Source organism: Phyllopteryx taeniolatus, chromosome 21 (genome assembly GCF_024500385.1).
Source record: "Phyllopteryx taeniolatus isolate TA_2022b chromosome 21, UOR_Ptae_1.2, whole genome shotgun sequence".
Lineage (NCBI taxonomy): Eukaryota > Metazoa > Chordata > Actinopteri > Syngnathiformes > Syngnathidae > Phyllopteryx > Phyllopteryx taeniolatus.
Window position 1 is genome coordinate 547209 of NC_084522.1, and position 21192 is coordinate 568400.

Genomic DNA, 21192 nt, shown 5'->3' on the forward strand with positions numbered 1-21192 from the left:
CCAAATTAGAGAATAATGATTCCGACTCCCCATTCCAGCATAGCCCCCCCCCCCCCCCCCCCCCCCCGCCGAGACATTAGATGAAACATTGAAATAGGTGCACTCCACCACACAAATACAGATATCTGACATCCTTCTCTCTCTCCAAATGAAATGTCCACATCTCAAATGAAAACAAATCCGTCATCCTACAATATCGCGAAGCGCAGGAAAGGATTCCTACGCCTTTAAGAGTGCGCTTGCGTAAATTTTGGGGACTCAAGCAAAGAAATCACTGTTAGTAGCCAGTATCCAATTTCTAATGTGATGAATATACAAATATGACAATATGGTAAATACTTTAAAATCATTGAACAGCCAATTCCCCAATGGACACTTGAGTTATTGTGAGCATACATGATTGCTCAGCAATAATACTGTTTTGGAGCGAGAGTATATGAATGTAAACATCGGATGGACGGGGATGGAAGTGCACGGTGATTTATGATTTGAAAGCGGCCTTTTTCACCAAAACCGGTGGGAAAACGGACAGGAACTACTCCAAGCTATCGAGAAGAAGAAGAGAGGTTCTCGGCTTTTGCTGCTTTGGCCTCTTTGCCCCGCCTGTCCCGTCACCGTGAGCTTTCCCACCATGTTGCAAATAATGATCGTACCACCATTTAACTGTGAGTTATAGAAGTCATGACATCCCTATGAAATAGTAGCCATGAAAAAACCGGTGAATTGGTGACGCAGCGCGAGAATCCTTTTTTGTGTGCATTTGTTCTTGTGGGGGATTTCTAGAGGCGTTTGAGGTGCTCGTTCCATGTTTTTCGGGAAATTCCACCAAGATGTCGGGCCCTTGTCACGTCGCCGCATACTAACGCGGCGCCGATCGCCTCAGATGCAGTCGGCTTCGGCGGAGGTGGGCAGCAGCGGCGACTCGGTGGTGCAGGTGTGCTTCCCGAGCGCCCGGGCCTCGGTGCTGGACGGCCTGAACCGGCAGAGGGAGGACGGTCGCCTGTGTGACCTCGCCATCCATGTCCAAGGTCACGTGTTCAAGGCCCACCGCTGCGTCCTGGCCGCCTCCTCGCCGTACTTCCACGACCAGGTGAGAACGGCGTCTTTCCCAAAAAGTCAGATTTCCCTTCCCCGTCTTCAGTTCTCCTGGCAGCCCGATGAGGGCGAGCGATTACAGATATCGAATAGATGGATAGTCGCCTCGCTGCAATACGAAGACGTGAAGCGGGTTGTGGTCTTGTGGTCTGAAGGTCCTGCTGAAGAACATGTCCTGCGTGTCCATCCCGGCCGTGATGGACCCGCTGGCGTTCGAGAGCGTGCTGCGCTGCGCCTACACGGGCCAGCTAAGGATGCTGCGCGAGGACATCGTCAACTACCTGACGGTGGGCAGCGTCCTGCAGATGTGGCACATCGTGGACAAATGCACCGAGCTCCTCAAGGAGGGCAGAGCTGCGGGGGCAGGCGCTAGCGGCGGCGGCGGCGGCGGCTCGGCTAACGGCGGCGGCGGCGCTCTCGCTCGGATCGGATCGGGCTCGGCCGGCGGGGTCCCAGGAGCAAAGTTCCTATGCAAGTATGCAATTTGATTTGTTTGAATTTGGATTTCAAAAATGTAACGCGTTACGGTACCGGAAAAGTAATTTGATTACAGTTACTTTGTCAAAGCATTATTAGTTACTTATGCGACAACAAACAAACAAACAAACAAACGACCATTCGTACTCACATTCACACTTACGGGCAATTTGAAGTCTCCAACTAATGCATGTTTTTGGGATGTGGGAGGAAAGCGGAGTGCCCGGAGAAAACCCACGGAGGCACGGGGAGAACATGCAAACTCCACACGGGCGGGGCCGGGGATTGAACCCGGGTCCTCAGAACTGTGAGGCAGACGCTCTAACCAGTCGCCCACCGTGCCGCGGTGCTAGATTTGTCTTGAAAAATGTAACTACTGAGTTGTTTATGTAACATGGGTTCATGAGTTTGCCGGTGCTTAATGCTGCCTTAGGGCAAAAGTATGGAATTTTAGAAATGTCACATGTATGTGTAGGAACCCCGCAGGAGCCCCCGCGAGCGAGCCGGCCGTCGGCCGGCGAGAGCCAGTCTCCCAGCAGCACGAACTACTTCAGCCCCGGAGCGGCCGCGGCCTCGGCGGGCGGGGGCGGAGCGGCCGGCTACTGCGCGCCGTCCGGAGAGGAGGCCTTCATGATAGAAGAGGGGGGGGGGGGAGGATGAGGAAGAGGAGGAGGAGCACCAGCTCCAACAAAAGAGGAGAGGAGGAGGAGGAGGAAGGAGGAAGAAAACCAACTCGGCGTCAGAGGAGGAAGTCGGCGTCAGTGACAGCTTTGGCGTTTCCTCGTATCAGGTGATTCCCTCCCGCAGCGGGCACATTCTCGGCGCTTCTGCATTTTGTCCGCCCACTCAACGTTTAGCCGTAGAAAAGCAAAAACAGCACAGACCTTCCCTCACCGTCCGTCTGTCCCGCAAAGGACGGCGAGGACGCGTCCCCGCGCAGGCGCCCCGCCTACGTCCAGCCCGGCGTCACGCCCCGCAAGCAGTGGGTGGTGGTCAAAGCCGAGCGGGCCGAGGACCACGACCTCATCGTGGTGTCGGGCGAGGAAGGCGGCGGGGCGGAGGAAGAGGAGGAGGAGGAGGAGGAGGAGGAGGAGGACGGCGACGACGAGCTCGACGAGAGGGAGACGGCGTCCGGCCGGGGGAGGGACGGCGGCGAATTTGCCATCTCGCACGTGCGGACGCTGTCGGCGGAGGCCGCGGGGCGAGGAGAAGCCGACGCGCAGGTCAGCCGCACTCAAGTTGAAAGTCATGAAAAAAATAACGCGGGAAAGGTTCCAAAATTCCTGGACTGCGACGGCTTTTCAGTTGATTTCAACGAGGAAGTTCGATTCAGCTGTGCTTCGGAGATTTTGATCGCCTCATTTAGTGACACGAGAGTCTGAAATGTTTGAAGCACAGTCGGAATGAAATTGTTTCACGAAAACTTGAAACGCGACATTGTGGACATGACGTCCGTGTCCGTGCGTCCAGATGGACTACTGCCAGTCTTCGGAGGACTTCCTCAAGTTGGACGGCGGCCTGCTGGACGCGGCCTTAGCTCAGCAAATCCAGGACACGGCGGCGGGTCCGATTCCGAGCCAGGGCGCCGCCGGAGCCGCGTCGGGGCTGCCGGGTCCGGTCCCGACCCGTGCCCAGCTCTTCCCTCTGGAAATGCAGGTGCTGTGGAAAAATGAGGATACGAGTGAGCTGACTTGCGAGTCGCGAACTCGGCATACGAGAAACGTGACTCAACTCACTTCACATCAAGCAGTTTGGCGGATGGATTTACTAAATATGCGACCATCCATTTTCTGTCGCGCGTCTCCTCACGCGGGTCGCGGGCGTGCCGCAGCCTATCCCAGCTGTCATCGGGCACGAGGCGGGGCACACCCTCAACTGGTTGCCAGCCAATCGCAGGATTTAGTCAATAATCTTCCAAAAAGATTCATTTATTTTTACGACTTGATGAATGATTAATGGCGGCGCAGTGGTTAGAGCGTCTGCCTCACAGTTCTGAGGACCGGCGTTCAATCCCCGCCCCCGCCTGTGTGGAGTTTGCATGTTCTCCCCGCGCCTGCGTGGTTTTTTCTCCGGGCACTCCGCTTTCCTCCCACATCCCCAAAACATGCATTAGTTGGAGACTTGAAATTGCCCGTAGGTGTGAATGTGAGTGCTGATGGTTGTTTGTTGGTATGTGCCCTGCGATTGGCTGGCGACCAGTTGAGGGTGTGCCCCGCCTCGTGCCCGATGACAGCCGGGATAGGCTCCGGCACGCCCGCGACCCGCGTGAGGAGTGAATTGGCCAGTGCTCAGAAAATGGATGGCTGGATGATTAACTTGGAAAAGATATTGAAGTGTTTTGCGATGATGATGATGAGTGGCATGTTGACAGTTGCAGCGAGCCAATGATATGTTATGTTTTTTGGCTAGTCGCTATTTTGCTACTGTAACAGATATCAATGTCCCCTTCCACAGGGCAACCAGATCCTGGTCTACGGACAAACGTCTGCGTTCTCGATGGACGCCGCGCCGCCTCCTCTGAGCGGGATAATCGGCGGTGGCGCTTTGAAAAGAACAGAGCATGGCCCCGCGGTCCCGGGAGGCGAAGGCGGGGTCGGCGGCGGTTCCGGCAAAGTGTTCATGTGCCACTGCGGGAAGACATTCACGCACAAGAGCATGAGGGACCGCCACGTCAACATGCACCTGGACCTGAGACCCTTTCACTGCCCCGTGTGCGCCAAGAAGTTCAAGATGAAGCATCACCTGACCGAGCACATGAAGACGCACACGGGCCTCAAGCCGTACCGCTGCGCCGGCTGCGGCCGCAAGTTCATGTGGCGAGACAGCTTCATGAGGCACCGATCGCACTGCGAACGTCGAGCAGGGGGCGGCCAAGACGCCGCCGACGTCCTTCCCGGCCCTCACTTCCTCCTCCCGCCGGGCGAGGGAGGTCTGCGGGGAGGCGCGGCCTCCTCGCGCCTCCACCACGCATCTACAGGCGCGCCGTCGGCGAGCGGCGTGTCGGCGCTTCAAGCGGCGGGAATGTTTGGCAGCCTGCCGTTAGAACACGGCATCTGCTCTGATCTCACTAACGACAGCTAACACCGGTTAGTGACTGCAGACGACCGTGAGTGAATGCTTTTGACCGCTAATGACTGCTAACCATTGATAACGACAGCTAATGGCCACAAGTGACCACTAGCGACCGCTAACAACCTCTAGTGACTGCTAACAACTGGCAGTGACCGCTAATGATAGCGACCACTAAAGACAGCTAACGGTCGCAAGTGACAGCTTACAACCGCTAATGGCAGCTAACAACCACTAGTGACTGTTAGCGACTGGTAGTGACCGCTAATGACAATTAGCAGCCATTAAGGACAACTAACGACCTATAATGACTGATAATAGCAGTTAGTGACTGCTAACAACAGCTAATGACGGCTAACGAAAGCTAGTGACTGCTAACAATCACTAGCAATGGCTAACGAGGGCTAGTTATTGATCATGACAGCTAGTGACCGTGAACAACCACTAACGGTAGCTAATAACCACTAACAACCGTGGGGGACCGATAATGATAGCTAACCGCTAATGAGCTCTCATGACCGCTAACAATGGCTAAAAACCGCCAGCAGCTGTTACAACTGGGACACGAGTAGACAAAACCTGAAGGTCTACGAAGAGAAAGCGTATCACAGCGCCACCTAATGGTGGGTGCTGTCACATGTTGCCACGCTCCTACTCACGGGGGCGCTCTTTCACGCCCGCCAGTCACCTTTGACCTTCATGTCTTCTTCATTCGAGGCCGCAGGGAAACCGGGCTACCCAATGCAGGTCACGTCCACGCCAACAGGGAGATTTATTTAGTTCTTTCGTTTTGCGCACAAATGTCCTTATTTTAAAAATCACTCGCCCGTCACATTTCATGTACAAGCCCAATTCCAATGAACATAAATCAAAACAGAATACCATGATTTGCAAATCATGTTCAACCTATATTTAACTGAATACACTACAAAGACAAGATATTTCATGTTCAAACTGATCAACTTGATAGTTTTTAGCAAATAATCATGAACTTGGAATTTTATGGCTGCAACACGTTCCAAAAAAGCTGGGACAGGGTCATGTTTACCACTGTGTTACATCACCTTTTCTTTGAACAACATTTGGGAACGGAGGACACTCATTGATGAAGCTTTGCAGGTGTAATTCTTTCCCATTCTTGCTCGATGTACAGCTTCAGCCGTTCAGCAGTCCAGGGTCTCCGTTGTCGTATTTTACGCTTCATAATGCGCCACACATTTTCAATGGGATGGACAGGTCTGGAGTGCAGCCAGGCCAGTCTATTAGTCTTTTACTGCGAAGCCACGCTGTTGTAACACGTGCAGAATGTGGTTTGGCATTGTCTTGCTGAAATAAGCAGGGGCGTCCATGAAAAAGATGTTGCTTGGATGGCGGCATATGTTTGTCCAAAACCTGTATGTACCGGTCAGCATGAATGGTGCCTTCACAGACGTGTAGGTTACCCATGCCATTGGCACTAACACAGCCCCATACCATCACAGATGCTGGCTTTTGAACTTTGCGTCCGTAACGGTCCGGATGGTTCTTTTCCTCTTTGGCCTGGAGGTCACGACGTCCACAATTCAGGGAAGCTCCTTTTCTAGCCAATCATGGCACCCACCTGTTCCCAATTGGCCTGTTCACCTGCGGGATGTTCCAAACAGCTGTTTGATGAGCATTCCTCAACTTTCTCACTCTTTTTCTTTTTTTTTTTCCACCTGTCCCATCTTTTTGGGAACGTGTTGCTGCCATCAAATTCGAAGTTCATGATTATTTGCTCAAAACAATCAAGTTGATCAGTTTGAACATGAAGCATCTTGTCTTTGTAGTGGATTCAATGAAATATAGCTTGAACGTGATTTGCAAATCATTGTATTCTGTTTTGATTTATGTTTACACACAACGTCCCGACTTCATTGGAATTGGGATTGTACATCCAAGAATAATTTTAACATAATTACATCTAAATGAATGCTTTCAAACAATGTACATGTAGGAGTTAAGTGATTTTAAACATTATGTACATGTCCAAATGATATTAGGCATAATGTACATCAAATAAATGATTTTAAATAACGTACACGTCAGAATAATACTAAAAGAAATAACTATAATGTAAATTTCGGAATAAGGGTGAGCAAGTAGGCTGATGTTTTTCCAGGTTTTTGATTGGACAAAATGAAGAAAAGCTTTTTCACGTGGCAGCGCGAGCGGGCGACGTTGCGTCCGTCTGCGAGTCGCCGGCGTCGGGCCGTCGTGTTTTCCTGACAGCTTGCTCACGTTTTTTAATTGACATCTTCTCTGACCTTTGTCGGACTTTTACCGAATGTGCGACCTTCGGGTTCGGACGTTAATCTGCCTGGCAACGTAAAAAAAAAGAGGTGCAATACTGGGAGCTGGGCATTTACTTTTTGTTAGCAGTCCTGTCAAATTTTGTCTTCTTTTTTTCTTAATTTGGTCTATAAAAATGTATTTATTCCATTTTATTTATTTTGTATTTATTCATTGAATTAAATATTTAGTGTAATTAGAATTAGTTTTGTTGTAAATAAACTATTTGTTGCATTTAGGTTAATTAAAATGTTATTCATTTATATATATTTTGATACAAGTAACATTACTTGGTTGATTTATTGTAACTAATAAACTGAATGTCATTAGGAAAGAAAAAAACATTCTAAATGCACATTTAATTTTGGGATTAAATGGGTCAATTGCTTATAATCCAATTAAATACTAAGCATGAACTATTTTGTTATTCAAATGAGCTTTTCCATATTTGACGTGCGGCACAGTGTGCGACTGGTTAGAAAATCCGCCTCACAGTTCTGAGGTTGCGAGTTGAAATGCCCTCTAGGGGGCGCTCTGGCCCGGACGCTGCTAAAAGCGCACGTCCTGATAGATCAACGAGCAAGCAATGAGTCAAGTCTTTGAGAAGCACACTTTTCTTTTAACAAAACCAGCAAACAAAGCAAACAAAAGCATATTAGTAAGAGTGAGTTGTGTGCGCATACTGTACTGTACGTACAGCGGCCATCTTCAAACAGCAAGGTCTTTTCTACTGATGATAAATAAAGACGGAAGATGTATTACACCCGCTCACAGGCCATTTTGTACATAATTGACAATAACGGAGTCGGACCAAGCACGTGAACAAATAGTATTGTAAAATGCAGCTGGAACACGCATGAATATGTGACCATCAAACCTGAAGCACGTCGCTTCACTCGAGTACACACCTGAGAAACGCCACGTACGTAACCACCTTGACAACGCAGCCACGCACGGGACGCGAGAAATGAACTTGCCATTTTCTTACAGCTAAGAAACAATATGTGAATCCATTGATACACTTTGCGGTTTGCTAAACTGCTCCATTGCGGTCACCCGTCACTGGATCAGCGCTGTACTTGGCAGACATGTTAAGTCCGTAAGGTTAGCTTAGGTTAGGAGCAGCAGCACTTGAAGTTCCAGAGCAAAGTCGGCAAACAACATCTACGACCTCACGTCCAATATTTCTTCCATGAAATTGTATTCCCAACGGTCTATTCTCTTCGTTTCATAGCGTTTCTCTTGGCCACACTGCTTCCACTACCTGTATGAGGATGTGAGAGTTTTTGTTTTTTGTCCAATCAGATTTCAGTCTCTGTGTTGCCATGTCAATCTCATCTGCCCCACGTAACATTAGAAATAGGACTGTTTCTTTAACCAATCCGATTTCAAATCGCTGGCCCTTAAAGACATCTGCAGTTGTCCGTATTCGGATTGGTTGGTCAGCGCAAACCTCGCCAGAGCCGACTCCGACGAGCAAAACAGGAGTTGAACCACTCCCGATTTTTTTGTAATCGACGCTAAGGTGATGATCGTCGAATCGATGACGTCGTCGCTATTTTTTTCAGTCGCGGCCAATCGAATTTACATTCATACCGCCTATTGATTTCAGTGAGGCAGCCTGATGAATAAATACATACACGCCACCACAGCCGGTCCGTGAGAAAAATGCCGACTCCTAACCGGTCCGCGGTGCAAAGACGGTTGGGGAACGCTGCTCTTGATGACGTACACGGCACATTAGCATGCTGTTGTATTGCGTTTGTATAATACTGACAATGTCTAGGATTGCTACCAAAAACACTACCTGCCAAAATTAGCCCAAATTTGCTGCTAATGCCGTTAGAGAAAAAAAATTCCATTGAAGGGGCTGAGCGACATGAGCACAACCCGACAAAACAGCTTAGCGGACGACGCGTGCGTGCGTGCTTGTGATGAACGCAGGCAATCCCCAACCCAAAGTGGAGGCCGGCTGACGGCCCTCAGCCTGCGCGGGACGACAGAAAGTTTACTTGTTCGGCGAGTGTTAGCTTGAGGCGGAATGTACACGCCAGCCAGTATGAATGACGCAAACTCACGCGGCGAGTAGAATGGCTTCCAGTTCAACAACAGCGACTCCAAATGCGGGCTGCAGCGTGCGCTGCGCTGCGTGACGTCCGTGCACCATTTTCTGTTGATATAGAAGCCTATCCCGCCGCCTTTTGTTTTCCCCGATGAGCCCATGCGGCGGTCTGCCCGGTGAAGATGGAAGCCCGGAAGCATGACGGCGCCATCGGGTACAGCCTCACAAAGCCAAGTCTCCGTAAAGCGCGTGGCGGCGGAACGTCCGAAGTCTTTACCGGTCTTTATCAGAAGATGAAGCTCGTCCGTTTTGTTGGGTAGGGAGCGTAGATTCGCGAGGTGGATCGACGGGAACGCCAATCTGTATCCTCTCTTGCGGAGTTTCACCTGGATGCCGGCTCGCTTCCCTCTGTGGCGCCGCCTCCGTCTCCACGCGCCAAAGACCCCGGTCGCCGCTCCGGTGAGTAACTCGGGGGGGGGGAAAAACTGAGCGGATTTGCGAAAGTTGGTGAAAGAAAGTCGGGAGTAGCCTCCTTGATGGTTGGCAAGTCTCCCCTTGTGTGAGTGAGTCGCGTCATGTCTCCAAAGACGAACGAAAAACACAAAAACAAAAACAATACTAGAGAGCGCGTCACCGAGGCGACCACACGGGTAGGCGCCATCTTGTATCTTCTCTTTGGTCTTCCTCTTGCCTGGCAGCTCCATCCTCAGTTCAGCTTCCTGACAGCCTGATGAATAAAACCGTCTTTGAGTCAGCTCGTCCTGGCCCGCAGACTCCGCAGAAGAGGCTGTGTGACGGACGGGTGGCATCCCCCGCTATGCGGAAGGCTTCGCGGGTCAGGCGGGTGCAAGAGAGGTTCTGCATAAAACGAATAAAAAGATGGTCAAATAAAATAAAATGAATCAACTTGCCCGATATATATTGGATAGCCGATTATAGATACTTGATTAATCCCGTCATAAATCAAGCTCTCACAACAGCAATATTCACAGAAATACACTGGTATACATTTATGTACAACCGAGAAACAAAGTACACACAAACTCTAAATCTAATCTAATCTCATCTATAAAAGACAAATCTAAATAGATGATGTTGAATGTTGCTACTGGATACGGTAAGTAGGAGTTGAACGGGGTTATGCGGAACCCATTTCGACATCTGGCAAAACAGGTCAAAGGGCAAATGGCGGAAAGAGCACCCGCAGGAACTTTCAGCGTCTACACTGGCTTTTGTTCCGCCCAAGATGTCTTCGAGATCTGCCAAAGATACATATATCAAATTATATTTGTATTAATAAATGATATACATGCATTTAAGGTTTGTCAGATGACACCAGCCATAACAAAAACAACATTTTAGCAAGTTGGGCTTCAAACGATCGTGTCATCAACCCGTAGTTATGCTTGTTAGCGTAGCAAACACAGGAAGTCTGCTGAGCTGTTTTGGTCACGTGACGTTCCGCATATTAGGCCACAGTAATATATTTGTACGGTGGGAAGTTGGGCCTGTAGGATTGTCAGGTAGTATGTCCTACATTGCACACACTCGGGGTCCTCAAATGCATTTGCCATCGTACTTAACCTGTTCAACGCCAGCGGGAAGTTGAATTGTTTTATCCATCAACCAAATATTACTGGAATGTACTTATTTATTTTTCTAAATAAGCTCTCAGTTTCCACTTTATTTTCACTGCATAATGTTTCTTTATCAAGTCATTTCTGTCAGGTCTAGATAATGCTAATCAATAATGTTATTGATAATAGCTGTAAATGTGATTGTGTAGCGCTGTACATTGCTTTCACTAATGTACTTCACAACATGCCCTTTGTTTTTTGTTTTGTTTGTTGATTTTGGTTTTATCTGGCAGGCGCTTTTCCTTCTAAAAAGGTACCGGGCCCCTTTAAGAGGGGGCGGGTCCCCGCCAAAGGCGCCCTGGCCGCCGGCCAATCGGAGGAAAAGCCGGACGTGACGTCGGCTAGAGCGTTGGGAAGTCGCTGGCCGACGCGCCAAATTTCAAAGCACTTCCTGTCCGGAGGAAGAAAGCCGAGCAGGAGAAGGCCCACGGCGGCCCGGAGGACGGCGACGACGGCGACCCAAGCCCAAGCCGAACTTCCCCGCGCACCTCGGCGCCTGCTCGACGGCCGTTCAGCAGCAGGAGGAGCAGCCCGTTGACGTCGGCTGGGTGTCGTAAGTGGCGCATTTTGACGGCTTTTGTCGAGGAGGGAGCGACGTCAGCTAGCTTAGCGACGGTTCGTTCCTGAGCTTTTCCTGAGCACAGCCGATACCGTCAAACAAGATCCTAAAAAGTGCACCAAAAACAAATAAAAAGTCAACGTTAAGCCGCTTATATGCGTGGTTTAAAAGTGTCATCACGTTTGACCTGATTGGGGCTCTTCCGGTGACGTAGCGTGTGTCGGTGCTGCTCGGCCAATCGAAAAGAAGAAAGTCAAGAAATCGAAAAAGCCAAAACTGCTTTTCGCATCCAGAAAAAGTCACGCTTGGACGACTCGGCAATACATGGCCCGCGGGCTGCACACATACTTTGAACATCCTGTAAGGGAAATAAAAAAAAAAAATGCTACTGTCCCAGTAGCATTATTCACACACATACACGTGCGTGTGTGTGTGTGTGTGTGTGTGTGCGCTGTAGAAGAAGCCATTTAAAACAAAACTGTGCACTACTTCTCCACTGCAAGGCTTCAAACTGCATTTTCTCAGAGGAAATGCAGAGAGACTGGAGGACGCACAGAAAGGCAAAGAAGTGGGCACCCTTGTAATTGTCATCAAACGTGTTGAGATTGGGCGGCACAGTGGACATCCGCCTCATAGTTCTGAGGACCCGGGTTCAAATCCGGCCTCGCCTGTGTGGAGTTTGCATGTTCTCCCCCGTGCCTGCGTGGCTTTTCTCCAGGTACTCCGCTTTCCTGCCACACCCCCAAAACATGCGTGCTAGGTTCATTGAAGTCTCTAAATTGCCTGTAGGTGTGAATGGTTGTTTGTTTCTATGTGCCCTGCAATTGGCTGGCGACCGGTTCGGGGTGTACCCCGCCTCTCGCCCGAAGATGGCACGGGTAGGCTCCAGCACGCAAGCGGTTCGGATGTTGAGAATGTTGCCGTTCAGCTTCTTGTTAGGCAACAACAAAGTTTTGCGAAAAGTACTGAGACATTTATTTGGACATTCAAAAGTTTAAAGGTCAACTGAAGTTCATCTTTTAAAGGTTGTAGTGCATTTTAGGTACGTCCTGAAATTTCAACCGAAAACCCACCGGTGTTGTCTTGAGATACGAGTTAACCGACTTACAATTTTTTGAGATAGCACCCGTCGCTCAGCCAATTTTTATTTTTGTATTTTTTTTAATAACCATTTTTTGGTTTGTTTTTGCTTTGACTTGCGAGCAAACATTTGAGATGCATGTGTTGGACGGCGGCAGTGACATCAACGCTCGTCACGACAACCTGCATTTCGCAGAGAGGATGAGTAAATATTTTTCAAATAAAGAGGCTTCAACTTTCTGTTAAAGTTCAACATAAAACAAAGAGACTTACACAGTGTGTATTCATAACAACCATGTGCAGTATGTCTGTCTGTCTGTCTGTCTGTATTCTACTGGCCAAGGCGCGCACACCAGAAGGAGCAGCACATTGTCCATTGATTTGAAGCAAAAAAAAGTGGCAAATTATGTATTTGTCATGACTGTATATTTGTATAAAGTGAAATATGAGTGCTATATGCAAAAGACATTGCAAACTTTCAATAATTTTTGGGGAGGCATGAACGGATGAATTGCATCTTCTTCATTTCGATGGGGGGAAGTGATTCAAGTGTTTTGAATTCTGAGCGTGGTCAAGCACAACAAACTGTATTTTTGAGTGTGGTGTATTGTTGGGCACAAACATCAGTAGTACGGCAGCTGCGAATTGCAGAACCCGATTGTCGGGGGCGAGAGTGTACTTTGCTTGCGTCTTCATTTATTTTCTTTTGTTTCCTTTCAGATGATGCGGAGGGAGCACAAACTGTGAATCGTTAACGCACAAAGGAACTTTCTTTTTCGTCTGACACAATTTTTGTCTTTAGTCACTAACCCCTCAGTGGGGAGACCCCCCCGCCCCCGTCCCCGCCCCCCCCCCCCCCACCATTTGCATCAGCTCAGACGACCTCATTTATTAACGCCAGATGGCGTTTAGCCCGCCGCAGACGTCTTCGGCGGAATAATTTACCACAGGCAGAGCGAGTCCCCGAATGCAGCGCGGCCCGCTGGGGCGGGCGGCTTCTCCGGGACAAAGGCGTCCGTCATGCTGTCGGGGGCCCAGCCGTGCTTCCAGCTGCTCCGCATCGGCGCCTCGGCGGGGGGCCCCGCGCGGGATCTGTACACTTTCCGGCCGGCGCCCGGCCACTCGGTCTTCCGCCTGGGCAGGGCGGACCAGCTGTGCGACGTCACGCTGGACTCGCCGGCCGTGTCGCGCGTCCACGCCGAGCTGCACGCCGAGGGCCAGGCGGCGCACGAGGAGGGATGGCGGGTCCACATCAAGGACAGGAGCACTCACGGTCAGATGTAAACATAAACACGCGTCATTGTCTACAAAAACATCAAGCCGGCATCGCCGAACATCATCATGAGGAACCGCACACATTTGTAAACAAAAAACATACTTGTGATTAAAAACAGCAATTGTAAACATGACCCATGAACTTGGAAAGAAAAGCGACATGGAAGATGTACTGTAACCACACAAACGTAGATACAAAAATCATCTTGATGCAAACTGTGAAAGAAAAAAAGGGAACCGTCATTTCTCGTGTATAATGTGCGTCCTATAAAATGCATTTTCCAGAATTTTGAGGTCAACTTTGGGGGTGCGTCTTGTACACGGGAAATGACGGTACCCTCAAACCACACATACTTGCAGACAAAAAGCAAAGCGCACGTTGCGAAACAAAAACAGAATTGAAAACGGAAGAATTGCAAGCAAAAAGTATGACGTCAGCGGCACGGCGGACGACATCCGCCTCACAGTTCTGAGGACCGGGGTTCAAATCCCGGTCTCGCCAGTGTGGAGTTTGCATGTTCTCCCCGTGCCCGCGTGGCTTTCCTCCGGGCACTCCGGTTTCCTCCCACATCCCCAAAACATGCGTGCGAGGTCGATTGAAGACTCAAAATTGCCCGTAGGTGCGAATGGTTGTTTGTTTCTCTGTGCCCTGCGATTGACTGGCGACCAGTTCAGGGTGTCCCCCGCCTCCCGCCCAAAGACGGCCGGGATAGGCTCCGGCACGCCCGGGACCCCACTGAGGATAAGCGGTACAGAAAACGGATGGAAGTTTGCCGTGTCGAAACATCTGCGCAAAATTGTAACCCAAAAGCATGACGTGTCGAAACAGCCGCACAAAATGGCAAACGAAAGGCGTGCCGAGCAAACCATCGCTCACACAAAGCGTGCCGTCGCCAGGCACCTGGGTGAACGAGGTCCGCCTGCAGGCGGGCGTCCGATGGGAGCTGTCGGACGGCGACGCGCTGACCTTCGGGGGTCACCCGGCTCCCGGGAGCCCCGAGTTCTACTTCCTCTTCCAGAAGGTCAAAGTTCGTCCGCTGGACTTCGACGCCATCACGGTTCCGAAGGTGAGGCGCTCCACGCGCTCCGATCCCTCGCGACATTCATACGAGCCGTTTCCATATCATTTGCTCAAGACGCTGGGAAAAGGCGAACACGAATGTTGATGCCGCCTTGGTTTTCACTGGGTAAATATCTCCCACGCTATTTTCATTTTCACTTGCATTATTTCTTGTCGTTCTTCAGGCTGGCGCGTTTTCGTCCGACCTGCAGAACCGGATCAGAACCAACCCCGAGCGCGAGGCGGCGGCGGCGGCGGCGTGCGTGAATCCGAACAAGCTGTCACTCAACCGCTCCACCGTCATCCTGGACTCCATCGGCAGCCTGAGCAAGATGAAGGGCAGCGCGTGGACCTTCCGGAGGAGCCGCTGGCACGAGGGCGCCGCCTCCGACCCGGGCTCCTCGTCCTCGCCGCCCCGCCCTCCTCCTCCTCCTCCTCCGCCGCCGCCGTCGTCCTCGCCCGCCGCCTCCTCCTCCTCGCTGCCCCCCAAGTCTCTGGCGCCGGCCTCCAGGAGCCGCAGGAAGTCTGCGCACACGGTGCTGCTGGAGGACGGCAGCTCGGACGAGTCTCCGAGCGGGACGGGTGAGAGGACGCGGGCCCCCCCCCGCCGCATCAGTACGCTGCCTTCCAAATGATCTTTTCTAAATAGTTGCTACAAAGGATAGTGGGCATGATTTTTAAGTCATCCAAAGTCAGAATGCAGTACACTTCATGTTTTTGAACAAAGCGCCCAATGGTAACAGTGAGAAACTTTCCGGTTACATTTTGGGATGGGACCCCTGATTTGTTAGTTTCTTTGAGATTGTCATGCTCGAAGATGAATTTGTTTCGAAAGGCACCCTTCTTCTTTTTTGGTCCTATAGAAGAAAAGTCCACCTACTTTTCAGAGATGATTGTCACACCTTCGGGGACCCGGAAGGCGCCGCCCGGATATTTCCGGCCAAATACGTGACCGCGCCGGTCGGCCGCCTCCTTGCTGCCGCGGCCACCTTGTTGGGACGCGTTGGCCTCCCCCCAACCGTCCGTCTGGACCGTCCGGGCTCGCTCAGTAATTTGGGGCCGCGAGGAAAACCTCTGCATAAGAGGGAAGAAAGTCATGTGTGGCCCCCGTCGTGTCTCCCCCCCTGACCTCAACCCTGTTGAGAACCTTTGGAGCAACCTCAAACAAATGATTTCTGAAGGTGGGAAGCAGCCAAACGTCCAAATTGCAGCGCTGGGAAGCAGCAGCACCTGCAAATTCAATCAATGGCTAATTTCAAATCTGTTAAATGTCTTGAAACTCTGCCGTGCGTAATCGTTTGGATCAACGCGTTTTAATAAAAAAAAAAATAATAATAATAATGTTCATCCCCCCCCAAAAAATACTGCTGTCATCGGGCTTTTTGTTGAAAAACGTTTGAATTCTATTGTGACAGTTAATGGCAGTAGAGTGGAAACGGATCCCGAATGAAGTTGAAGTTTTGTTTTCATGACGCAAATCCGGATTTTCTGGTAGGCCCGGAGGAGGAAGCGACGCCGCGGCGAGGCGGGAAGAAGCGTCGGCTCTACAAGTCGGACTCGGAGGCTCTCCGCTCGCCGCCGCCTTCTCGCCCGCGTCCCCGGGAAGCCGAGCCCTTCCCGGTGGGCATCAGGACCATCGGCAGCTTCCACGGCGCCGTGACCAACGCCCGCCTGGACCACCGCCGCCGCGTCTTCCCCCCGCCGCCGAGGCAAGGCCGCCTTCGCGACGTGGCCGCCTTCTGCCAGCAGAGAGCCGCCGCCGGGGGGCGTCGGAGGGCTCACGGCTTGCCGGTTTTCTCCCCGCTGGTGGTGGGAGGGGAGAGCTACAACCCGGCGTCGCCCTCGGCGAGGGTTTGCGCGGCGCCGAGGGGCCGCGCGGCATTCAACGGGTTCCGCCAGCAGCCCAGGTAAGACGCTTCCGAAGGCGCTCGGCATTCTAGATGTACGGGAAGTAACCTTAACAAGATTGCGCCAAAGCACCACTTTGCTATCGGGGCTTAAAAAAAAAAAAACTTATTTTTTTTTTTTATAAATAAAGAACAATTTTTGCCAGTATTGTGTTTTGAAAACACAAACGGCAATAATAACATCATGAACTGGTTGTCGGTCAGCCGTTTTCAAAGCAGAGTTCCCCATGTTGGCAGCCATTTTGGAGCAATATTGAGTTATTAAGAATGGAAGTAGCCAGAAAAAAGCTGCTTTCTTGCGTAATAAGCAGGAGAACACGGGCCGGTTTCACCAAAAGCTCCATTTTCTGACCGAGCGTTCTGTGAAAAGGTTTTGCTTTTGTGACGCCTCAAACATGAAATCAACCAAAACAAAGCTCAGGCTTCTGATGTCAAAATGAAAATCCATCGATTCGAAATGTTTTGGCTCACTCAGCGCGTGGCTTGAGCTGAACGTCGGCGGCTTTTTTCACGGCGTTCGCCGTTGACTGTGCCGTTTGATGAAAATCAACAATGTGTAATTTCCTTGTTTTATGTTTAGTTGAACTGGAAGTGGCAATAAACGGCTTGACGACTTTTTTTGTTTGGTTTTTTTTTTCTTAAGAATTGTTCGCTATCTGCCAGACTGCCGCTTGTTTGGAAGTTAGCTGCTGCCATCTATAGCGTGTAAAAAAAAAAAAAAATAAATAAAACAAATGCTGTGCAACTCGGGACAAGAAAATGTGTCAAACGACGGCTTGTATCTGGCAAAAGCTGAGTTGAGGTGCTTGTGTGCGGTTTGTCAAAGCTCAACATCCCGCCCGTGGTGACTCCTCTCATTTGTTCCTTGCTCGCAGCAAGCGTCGCGGCCGCCCCAGGAAGCACCCCCTTCCCCCTCGGCCCTCCCTGCCCTCGCCTTCCTCCTCGTCTTCCTCCTCCACCTCTTCGGGCTCGTCCTCCTCCGGCTCGTCATCCGACGAGGACGACGACGCAGAGGAGGCGACGCCGGCCGGCGGGTCGGGGGAGCCGTGCGCGGCCCCCCGCTGCCTGCTGCCCCAGCAGGACCCGGTCCAGTGGATCCAGTGCGACGTGTGCGACGCCTGGTACCACATCGATTGTCTCCGCGTGGACCGCAAAAAGCTGCTGAGGGACCCCAACGCCGATTTCCACTGCGGCCGCTGCTGAGGTGCACCGCGCGCGCTTACTCGAAGTCACGACGGACCGCCGACTTCCTCTTGCTGCCGTGCGGGAGTCCGGCGACTCGGGTGGGATTTTAGGGTCGAACGTGATGAAATTCTCGATCCGGACAAAGACGACTTTCTGCCGCCTCAGCTGCAATCGATCTTTGTCCGCACAGTGACTTGAAACGCGAATGAGGCCTTATCGGTTTTTGCGGAGGATGAAGATGATGCTCGGGACAATAATGCGATGCCCCACCGCCGCTGTACACGGGCAGATGGCAGCTGCCCGGATCGTATCCTGGCAGCGTCGCCAAAGGCCACTTTATGAGGTACCCCATCTATTGAGATCCAATGACCAAAAAAAATCAGCCTTACAAAAAGAACACTTGGTTATGATTGACACCCAGGCAGCAGCGTATTGCCATATTTCGGAATCACATTTGTAAGGCCTCAAAATACTAAAAAGAAAATCATCAGTGTACGATGTTAAGGGGGTCCGCGACATGACCCCTGTGGCACATCGCCTTGAAAGTTAGGGAAAACAAGAATTGGCCCCCAACACCAGTCTGACTTCTGATGAGTGCCTCAAATTTGTGGGGGCCTCAAAATGCTAAAAAAATCATCAGTGTACGATGTTAAGGGGGTCCGCAACATGACCCCTGTGGCACACCGCCTTGAAAGGCAGGGGGGGAAAAAGACACCTGACACCAGTCTGACTTCAGATGAATGAATCCCATTTTTAGGGGAGATCAACATGCTCCTCTGCTTCACTTTGAAAAACAATGCAGATGGGTGACTCTAAAGATAATATACCTAATGAGGTTAACACATGATTAAACATTTCTCTCTATGATCCACTGCAAACCCAATAATACTATTAAAGCATTACCTCTGTCAATCAAAACGTAAACAAGTTTGTAAAGGCAGTATTTTTATATTGTTATGAAATGGTGTACCTAATAAAGTGCCAGGTGATTCTTTGATCGTTTGGACCTCAAGTGACTCGTCTGTTCAAAGCAATTCTATCTTTGAGATGGGGGGGGGGGGGATCATTGATGGTTTGTGTGGTGGTCTTTGCAGTCCTATTTAGCGAGGAAAATGGTGCTAATGCTAATGAAGCAAATGTAAAACGACAAAAATCTTCACGGGCGAACGTGTAGACGAATGTGACAGAATGACGATGTTTCATTTTCTTTCTGCTAACCCATCCAATTGCGTGTTCGTATTGCACTCCGAGCCAGTAGGGGGCAACAGAGTGGGACCTCCCAAATGGTACACAATCGGTTCATTGTCGGCAATGTTGAAGTAACATTCTGATGTTCTTACCGTAGCCGGCGCAAGAAAACTAAAAGCGATTCACCCTCCTGACAGAGAGGCCGCAGAGCCATAATCCTGTCACCCCGCGGCGTGTTACTGGAATACTACAAAATGTCCGTCGTTCCACGCTCGAATAACCCGGTGAGTGACGTGCACGTCAGCGAATGAGAGCGTAGCTGGCTGTCCAGTGACCAATCGGCAGCCAGTCCGCGTGCCGCGTGAAGCGATTGAAAGCGCGAACTCGCTCCGCAACTCACCCGGCCGAACTCTGAACTGAACTCTGGCCTCCCCCCCGCAAACCGACTCGCATCCACTCTCCCCGCACGCCAAAGTTCACCCCTCTGTTCGCCCGCCTTGGCCTCCGATTTCTCCCTCTTCGATTCGCCCGACCTTGCCCCCCCCGAAACCGTTGCCCTCGGCTCACCCCAACCGAGTCACCGCGCTTGCCGCACTTTCAGTCTCGCGCGCAACCCCCCCCCCCCCCAAAACTTGCCCCCTCCGCCTTCCGCTCGGCACATTAAGCCCCCACCTCGCCGCTCAGGCTTCTTGTCCTCCCGACGTAAAGCGAGATGACTCGGACTCTCTCTGTCACCGCTGGGGGGCTCAACGGATTCGGCTGGCACGCGCATACGGGATGTAATGAATTCGTAAATGAAAGTGTTGCTTCGTCTCCGTGTGACTCGTGAACATTCTTGATGTGCGCACGCGGCTTCTTACATGTTGTTTCCTTCCCGCCGGTGCTGAGCCTGTTGTTCTATTTATGGACGATGTTGACTTGATGGAAGAAGATCGCAAAGTGCCTCGCTCCCTTTCCCGTTCTGCTGGAGGTGTGTGCGTGCGTGCGTGCGTGCGTGCGTGTGTTTGCTAAGGCCTGTCAAGGTGTGTGTGTGTGTGTGTGTGTGTGTGTGTGTGTGTGTGTCACGGAGTGATGGCCACATGTTGCGCAGTGTGAGCAGATGTGATGTTGACAAATCAACGTCAGTTAAATGCGCAACTGCGCGCGCGTCTACTGAGCACACGAACGTTGAAGGGGCTCGCGTGTAAAACGCCAAACAAGTCGCATTAGCGTCTCCAAAGCACGAAAGCTTCGGCACCGCGCTCCGTGATGTACCGTCGCGTCGCGCGCGGCACCGAACGGCAACATTTGCACGCAAACGGCGCCGTTAGCTTCCGACGCAGCTTGACGTGCGAGGCCTGCATATCTCATTTGCATATTCACTCGGGGGGGGGGGGGGGATGTTCCATTCCGACTGGTCGCCTCATCCTCTTTCTCACCTTTGCGTCAAGATGTCCAATAAAGTCAACGCACTACTACACCAATTCGCGTGGGATCATTTACGCGCTAGTATCTGCAGAGTTTGAAGGCTGACACGTGCAAATTGTGCAACTCGCACCGTTTTGAATCAAGCTGTTTGCGTCGTTAAATGCCAACGAGCGTTTTGGACGTTGGTTCGTCCCCCAAAAACAAAAGAGAAAGAATTCAAATTGGATAAAAAGGAACAATTTAGGAGGCAAAAAAGGTGAATTTGCGGGTGTCGAAGCACATGTCACATTCTCGCATTTCTGCATGAATCGCTCATCAAATGTCGTTGGATCTTCTTCTACATAACAAGAAAGAAAAAGTCTGCCGAAACGAGTAGCACACAGACGACGATGTTTTCATATTTGCATTGAAAACGACATGCAAACATGGACGGGACCGGGAGGGAAAAGAAAGGCAACCGCCGAAGAAACCCGACGGGATCTTTCGCTCTCGGAGACGCTCCGAAGATGAGGAACAGCTCTCCGAAATAAACACGGAACATCGCAATCTTCTTAGATTCATTAGATTGTGGCGCCAATCTAATGTCAACTCGCAGGTGCGTGCGGTCGCCATAAATCGAGCTCATCATCGCGGCGGAAAAGAAGCTCATTAAGCCGAATTCATTGTGAGCAAAGCGTCCTATGCCGATGATGGTGATGATGGTGATGATGGTGGCAGACGGGGAGGAGGTGAAGATGGAGATGGAGCGAGAGGAAGAAGGGCTGGAAAGTCCCCGGAGGGGGGCTGCGCGTGTCGGCGGCACTTTCATGTCTTGAATTGAAGCCGACGGCGCTCCTCTCTCGGCGAGCTGCGCTCGGATGCACCGCCCGCCTAATGACGGC

At 51.1% G+C, this 21192-nt stretch overlaps 2 protein-coding genes across 5 annotated transcripts; both read left to right on the forward strand.

The window, feature by feature from the left end:
- Positions 1-84: 84 nt before the first annotated feature.
- Positions 85-7712, forward strand: LOC133471032 (zinc finger and BTB domain-containing protein 22-like). The gene is given in 8 exon segments (XM_061760157.1): positions 85-665; positions 784-1090; positions 1251-1553; positions 2062-2211; positions 2213-2362; positions 2487-2795; positions 3043-3228; positions 4027-7712. Coding segments are annotated over 7 exon segments (2010 nt in total). The 5' UTR covers positions 85-665; positions 784-805; the 3' UTR covers positions 4654-7712.
- Positions 7713-10742: 3030 nt separating this feature from the next.
- Positions 10743-18713, forward strand: tcf19l (transcription factor 19 (SC1), like). 4 transcript variants are annotated; one of them, XM_061760153.1, is made up of 6 exons: positions 10743-11203; positions 13010-13569; positions 14462-14631; positions 14810-15239; positions 16120-16531; positions 17407-18713. In XM_061760153.1, the coding sequence occupies exons 2-6, from the start codon at positions 13257-13259 to the stop codon at positions 17732-17734; spliced, it is 1653 nt and encodes a 550-aa protein (XP_061616137.1). In that variant the 5' UTR covers positions 10743-11203; positions 13010-13256; the 3' UTR covers positions 17735-18713. The 4 variants fall into 4 exon arrangements, with proteins under 4 accessions (XP_061616137.1, XP_061616138.1, XP_061616139.1 ...); XM_061760154.1 differs by having other exon boundaries at positions 14810-15206; XM_061760155.1 differs by having other exon boundaries at positions 13010-13562.
- Positions 18714-21192: the final 2479 nt, after the last annotated feature.

Coding starts and splice junctions, on each gene's coding strand:
- tcf19l (XM_061760153.1), top strand. CDS start 13,257: ATGCAGCGCGGCCCGCTGGGGCGGGCGGCTTCTCCGGGACAAAGGCGT. Junction 14,632..14,809: donor ACGCCATCACGGTTCCGAAG/GTGAGGCGCTCC, acceptor GTCGTTCTTCAG/GCTGGCGCGTTTTCGTCCGA. Junction 15,240..16,119: donor GGCCCCCCCCCGCCGCATCA/GTACGCTGCCTT, acceptor ATTTTCTGGTAG/GCCCGGAGGAGGAAGCGACG.